General features: G+C 44.1%; 1 protein-coding gene across 1 annotated transcript in view; it reads right to left on the minus strand.

Moving 5' to 3' along the window:
• Positions 1 to 1219: 1219 nt before the first annotated feature.
• Positions 1220 to 7454, minus strand: part of LOC130372277 (sodium- and chloride-dependent GABA transporter 1-like) — an 18155-nt gene continuing 11920 nt past the window's right edge. The window contains exons 12-14 of the mRNA XM_056578217.1: positions 7190 to 7290; positions 2440 to 2607; positions 1220 to 1318 (exon numbers count right to left, since the gene is read on the minus strand). Coding sequence (XP_056434192.1) covers positions 1220 to 1318; positions 2440 to 2607; positions 7190 to 7290 — 368 coding nt within the window. The remainder of the gene's footprint in view (positions 1319 to 2439; positions 2608 to 7189; positions 7291 to 7454) is intronic.

A 7454-nucleotide genomic window follows, 5' to 3' on the forward strand; every position in this document is an offset into this window, starting at 1 on the left:
CTTCCAGCATCATATTTTAATCCTGTTTCTTAATTTCATTCCAAAAAGGTTCATTTAATAATAAAGAATACTTCCATCATTTAAACACAATTATATGTACAGCGCATCACTATTTTGAACAAAGTTATATCTACGTATGAATTCATAAGGTGGGACACTTCAATGCAGTCATTCACAAACACTTGGTGTACTGTAAACAGACTGTACAGCGCTTCATAGAAGAATTAAAGCTTTCCCCTTGATTCACAACATTTCAGAAACACATCTAGGATTCCTTCTGTAATCCCTTACATGTTTTAATAGTGTTTACCGTTGCGTTACATAACATTGTGTCGTCCATTCTTAAACATATACCGGTATTATAATGTGTACTTAGTCCCACTTAAAAGTATAATTAAAAGGCGTTCATATAAAGTTGTCCCTGGTGGATAATCTGAAGGGCACAAGAGGTTTGACAGAATTGGAAAACACAGCCATATACACGTTTAATGTAATGACATTTATTCTGTGATCTTTCCTCTACATACTGTATGTTTCCAAATGAATGATGTACAGACATACATTCCTACACATTTCACTGTGGTAAATGCTACTTTGACATAATGAACATTGGTGAAGTCTTACTCATTAAGGGCATTTTGAATTGCAAACGCAAAAGTAAAAGGACAAATGCTTTCCTGAGAGACTTTGCCAGAAAGACTAACGCCAAATCATCCTATGAATATTAACCTGGTATTCATTAGTTATAGTTGATAGATATTTGTTACTCGGTAACGGTGAACAAATAACTATCTAACCAATTTCACATAATCCCAAATATTTCTCTAATTTTTTGTATTTAATCATCCTTATTTAATAATGTTATGTTCATAATTACTCATTATTACCCTAATTTGACTTAAAGTATTCAGCTCAAACCCTCCTAATGCTACAACTGATTTGCATATGTCAAGCCATCGCAAAGTAGTCGTCGTTTCTTAAAATAAGTCTAAATTCTTGTTTCTTTTTACCCTTCTCGCTTCTTCAAAAACATACCAACTCCCCCGCTAGAACAGAATAAAGCTGTTACATAACCGGACCCCTCTCCCAATAAATGAAAAGAACAGGAAAACCAACAACATGGAGTCCAGCAGTGGGCCTGAGGACAAGGTAGGGAAGAGGGGGTGTGTGAGTGTTTGGCAGGCCCTGACTGGTTCTGTCCGGTTCTGTCTGGGTCTGTCTAGACAGGAGCTTCCCCCACCCCCCCGCCCGTATGGGTCAGGTCTTCATGCCCCGACGGCGTGTCAGCCCTCCGGGCGGTGGTCATCTTCTGCCAGCGCTGTTCCCCCAGAGAAGAGACCAAAAGAGAGACACACACCGACAGGTAAATATTGTGTTTCTGACTGAAGACAGGGCTCTCAGCCCCGCTTTATTCTGGAGGACGAGGGATAAATGCAGAGGGGACTCGCACAAACCCACTTTTCCTCTCGTGAATTTTAACATTTACTTACCTTGTTTTCCTTCTGATGCCTTTGTGGCTTCGGTTCCTTTTTTTTTTTTTATTCTAGGTCATGCAGAACTCTTGGAGTAGCTACTGGAGTAGCTACTCCAGTGGTGAGAGTACACTCTGATGCTGCCCAGCCGCTTGTTAGGAGCTCTGGGTAAGAGAGTAGCCCGCTCCCTTACTCAAAGATAATGTATTTGTGTGAATGCAACCATTTAAGCCTCTACCGATGGGGATTGCATAAGGACCTACAAGGTCAAGATGACTAACCGACCCCGCTAAAGGCGGAAAGGGAAAACATGATTCACAATATCTCAAAGGTTACTTTTGGATACATGGTTTAACAACAACATGGTAGAAAAGGTTACGCGTTGGATTATGTCACTGTTGACATGCAGTATCTCAGAATTCTTGGCATGTATTGAAGATACAAAAATGCTTGAAGCTGGCAGATAAATCTCCTTCTATCCACCTCCTCTCCTCCCCCTTCCTCACCTCCTCTCCTCCCCCTTCCTCACCTCCTCTCCTCCCCCTTCCTCACCTCCTCTCCTCCCCCTTCCTCACCTCCTCTCCTCCCCCTTCCTCACCTCCTCTCCTCCCCCTTCCTCACCCTCTCTACTCTTCCCGTCTTCTTACCCCATCTCTACTCCACCCATCCTCTCCTCCCCCCTCTCCTCTCTCTCTCTCCTTCCCTCTCTCCTCTCTCCCTCCATCCATCCTCTCCTCCCTTTTCTCCTCCTCTTCCCCCTCCTCTCCTCCCCCATCTCCTCCCTCTCCTCTCCTCTCTCCCTCCACCCCACTCCTCTCCTATCTCCCTCCACCCCTCCTCTCCTCTCCCCCTCCTCCCCTCTCTCCTCTCCCCCTCCTCCCCTCTCTCCTCTCCCCCTCCTCTCCTCTCTCCTCCCTCCCTCCTCCCCTCCTCCCTCTCCCCCACTCAGACGCTGAGGGGTGTGTACCTGCTTCAGGCCTCCCTTGGTGGTGAGGAGCATGTAGAAGAAGTATCCCGGAACCAGCACCATGGAGGACATGGCCATGAACCAGCCAATCACCTGACCCCACATGGGGTACACGTACTTCCCCAGCGTCAGGGGGGTCATCTCTATGGCACTGAAGGTGAACACGCCCTGTAGGAACCACAGAACCACCGCAGAGTTAACAGGAACCGACCCGGCTCACTGGAGGTGAACACGCCCTGTAGGAACCACAGAACCACCGCAGAGTTAACAGGAACCGACCCGGCTCACTGGAGGTGAACACGCCCTGTAGGAACCACAGAACCACCGCAGAGTTAACAGGAACCGAACCGGCTCACTGGAGGTGAACACGCCCTGTAGGAACCACAGAACCACCGCAGAGTTAACAGGAACCGACCCGGCTCACTGGAGGTGAACACGCCCTGTAAGAATGTTCCCGTTGTGAGATTTAGAGAGCGTTCAGATCAACCTTTCAGGGTCCTAATCTACACTGTCCCCAAGGGGGGCATTGTTTTGTAGCAGTACCGTTCCATCAATGCGTGATATCAGATTGTACCACTTAGTTTGATCCGCATTGTTACATTTACAATTCTAAATGACCGTGTAAATACAATTGTACAATTGCGAATGTAACAATGTATCGTAATGCTAATGTATATATGTGTGTGTATCTATATATATATATATATATATATATATATATATATATATATATATGCATATGAAATGGTGGGTTTTTCGCCAATGGAAGGAAGGCCAACCGAGGAAAAGGTAGCAGCATATAAAGTAGCTTTTAAAATGTTTGTAACGATACTCATAATCAACAATTCATCTGATGGGCTGAGAATATTATAATGTATACGCGCCACATCACTCCTGTTCCACGATCACCTTCAAGCATCCTGAACACGAACGCATCGTGATAAACTCGCTCCACTAAGCCAGCCCTTCTCTGTAACCTTTTGATATATTACCGCATCTTTGGATATTAAACTCCTCCAGCCCATAAAGCATAACCAAGTCATAAGCCCCCCCCCAAACGAAGTGACAGACTGTGTGATGAACAGGGTTTTAACGCGGGACAGAGGAGCCCGTTTAGAGAGCGTGAATCACTCAATCCTCCTTAAAGCCACTGCCGTCGCAGCTCGGCTGCCAGGAGACGTCACGACGGCAGATTTAAAGTCAACAGAAGAAACGACACCGAGCTCACGACTCGTGTCTGAGTCAGTGGGGGGGGGGGGGGGGGGGGGTTCTGATCCCAGAGAGACGGGGGCGGCCGACCAATTTAGCCTCAATGCCTTGATGGTCGACTGCTCTTGGTTGTGGTCACCAGAGTTCCTGGTTCATGTCCCCTGAACCAGGAACTCTGGTGAATATATTCATATTTGAAATAAACAAAAACATACCCATCCAGGTGGGAGTTCTCAAGCAGTACTGTGCACCACCATTTTCTGAGGACAGGCATGTCTTTCTAAAGTAAGGGGATATTCCAAGAATTTTTCGATGTTGTAACCTGTCAAAAATCCAATTCTTATTTTAAACATAAGTTTTCAATCGTCAGGTCTTTTTTCATTTAATGTAATGCCTACTTACAACAGTTGTCGTAGATTTCTATTAACGACTTATCTAATTCACTTCAACTAGCTATATGCAAGAGGAATCGGAGAGTCCAGGTCCAGTATAGATGGAGAGTCCAGGTCCAGTATAGATGGAGAGTCCAGGTCCAGTATAGATGGAGAGTCCAGGTCCAGTATAGATGGAGAGTCCAGGTCCAGTATAGATGGAGAGTCCAGGTCCAGTATAGATGGAGAGTCCGGGTCCAGTATAGATGGAGAGTCCAGGTCCAGTATAGATGGAGAGTCCAGGTCCAGTATAGAAGGAGAGTCCAGGTCCAGTATAGATGGAGAGTCCGGGTCCAGTATAGATGGAGAGTCCGGGTCCAGTATAGATGGAGAGTCCAGGTCCAGTATAGATGAGAGAGAGTTTATTGTAACCCGCAAACGAGAGACAACAAACCGTGTGAGTTTGCAAAGACACTCCAGAACGACTCTCGTCCTGCTCCTTATATCCACAATCATTACACAATACAAAGTTGGACTTTCATCAAATATTGATGTGCATAGCATGTTTTTTTTGGGTCATACTGTGTGGATGTCAGCATATTCTCACGTTTTCTATGGCACAACTATGACTTTTGAACATATATTATCTCTATACAAACAGAGATGATGTTTGTGTGTGAATGTCAGCATTGTCTTCAGAGAGTACATCAGATGGGAATAGACTGGACCCACTCACTGGCGCCACATGACACCTAACATCTAGGGGAAAGGTGATCAGCTATTTTCCACTATTAAAGTATCTATATGATATGTAGGCCTAATAATAATCATAGTTTAACATAAAATGTAAGGTTCATTTCTACCATACAGTGAAGTCAAACGGTGCCTCCATGGCAAGGTACCAAGTATACTGTGATGGAAAAATGTAATTGGTGACAACATTCACACGCGTTGTTATAGTGCTGAGAGGGTGTGTTTTTGAGTCAGTTGTGATCGCCGATGTCTTGCTTTCTTGTACTTTTGCCTCTGTAGTCTGTTTTGATGCTCGTCATTGTAGTCCTTTGCATAACCTGACCTTCTTTCCTCATATTACTATCCAGATGTAAAGCCGTTCCGCCGAATTCAACAACCGTAGAAACAGAGGAAAGGACGCAACATTATCGAGACCAATCTCATGGGCCCTGACGAACCGGTGAAACGGATAAGTCTGATGAATTTAACCACGGGTCGAACCAATGATGAAAGTCTTCAACAGCAGATGAAACAGGACATGAAACAGTACATTTGATACGAATGAGATCAATCTTATTTTAGATTTCTGTTGCCTACTGTAAAACCGAAGAGATCAGTCGGAGTCAATTGCGAATCCGATATAGTTGGATGACACCTAGGATAATCCCTCAAACCACAAATCTATGAACAAGATATGCATTGAAGTAGAAACATATATTTCCCTGTGATATCAAAGATGTTTTTCCACTTTGATTTTGCTACCGTTTCTGGGCGATGTGATCTTTATAATGAAAGCCCAGTTAAAATAGGATTTCTGTCATTGTTTTATATATATGATCTAGATTGTCTGCGGTATTTCATTCACAGCGCTACACATGTGACACTTGATATAAAATGGCTGGAGATAAAATATAGGCCTTCCTAGACCTTCAAAGGAATTTAAAGGGATACGCAGAGGTATATGAAAATGTGCCTGTTTTACCCAGATTGAGACGATTTGTTTAATCCCAAATTCATCATTGTGCGCCAAGAAAGGGAATTCCCCGGGTTAGCATTTGCTTTCGACAGCCGCATCTATTGATTTGCAGAGTTATAGTATCCTTGCTCTATCGTACTTGAAACAAACATCAGCAGGATTTGAACAGTGGTGCAGTGGAGAGCACTGTTGGATAGCACTCTGGAGACCAGGGTTCAATTCCTGTTCAATTCCTGTTTAAAGTATGTTAATTAACTAAAGGGTAAGTCTAGTAAGTCTATAAAGTCTGTAATGATATTTCTATTGAACTGATTGATATAGCCTTCGACCACAGAATGATCCCAACCTCCATGGGGATGTGGAGAGAGCAGTTGGCGGACACTCCTGAGACCAGGGTTCAAGTCCAACTAATGATCTCTAATGTTTTTTTCTATATCATGAAAGTTGTAAAGTCAAGTCTAACCGCCATCAACAAAATTGTCAAATCATCAAAACTCAGACGCAGGTTCGAGTCCCAACTCACAGGGATTAAGAATTTGCTCATCCTTTCTTGCTGAGCCTAGATTCTGTTCACCGCTTAGACCCAGGGTTTAAGACCCCTGATGGAATAAGTACCTTAATGGACACTTCTTATTTCTAGACTGTGTGATATCTAGATCTATCATCTAGGCGAGGAACAAATCCTGAGGTATTTGTCTAAATAACGTTAAACCTTTTTTAAGCTCTAAAAATGGTTACTAAAGTGCCAAAATATTTTTTTATTTCTATGTTATGTTAATTCAAGCGATAAATTATTTATTTTTCCATAAAAAAAATAATCTGAGGTAATTTCCGTCCAGCCACAGTACTTCCATCCCGCCTGGGTGTTCTCTCACGCCAGGGTGTTGTTCTCCGGGCTGCAGATTGATACCATCGCCCTCGGGTCGCACCAGTGTGCGCCCGAGGCCAATGGTATCGCTTTTCTCTTTTGTTATCACCACATGATTGGACAATTCAGCGAATAAATCAAACAGGCTACCTCCCTCAGCAGCATTCGCGCACCACAACTACATGTAGAGAAGAGATAGATCGCTAACTAGCAGAGAGTTGTAAGCACTTTCCACCCTTTTCAGGTGAGGAATTGGACTCCCCAAGCAATGTTATACTTAAAAGGAGCAAGTAAGTTACATATTAATTTACTCTTTCAGCCTGTAGCATACAAACAAAATGAAGCAACTGTCCCATATTCCTATAACTGCATTTGAAGTAGACATTGAGACTCACAAAAAAAAAATATATGGCGGTCATGGGTGGTTTGTTGTTAGCCCCTGTAGGGCAAACTAGAGGAGGGCCGTAACAGTGGGGCACTAATGAGCCCATTGGAACACAAACTGGCCCCCAATAGGGCAGTGTAGAGTGAACCAGCGATTCCGGACGCGACTGCATGTGAAGAGATTGGTTATTGATCAGCCTGCAGGCCTACCAGGCAGATCATGGGGGTGAAGTACTTCCAGCAGAGCTTCCACCAGCCATTCGGCCGATAGCCAATCATGTCCTCGATGTCCTTGTAGAACCGTTCCGCCCCTGTGGCGAGGACAGAAGGAAAGAATAAATTGAATTGTGATTTTTCTCGACATAGTTTCAACCCTGAACACCGTTTGAGCCGTGGATCACGATGGAAAGGAGAGGGAACGTAGAGAGGGAACGTAGAGAGGGAACGTAGAGAGGGAACGTAGAGAGGGAACGTA

Source organism: Gadus chalcogrammus, chromosome 19 (genome assembly GCF_026213295.1).
Source record: "Gadus chalcogrammus isolate NIFS_2021 chromosome 19, NIFS_Gcha_1.0, whole genome shotgun sequence".
In the NCBI taxonomy this organism is placed as follows: Eukaryota; Metazoa; Chordata; class Actinopteri; order Gadiformes; family Gadidae; genus Gadus; species Gadus chalcogrammus.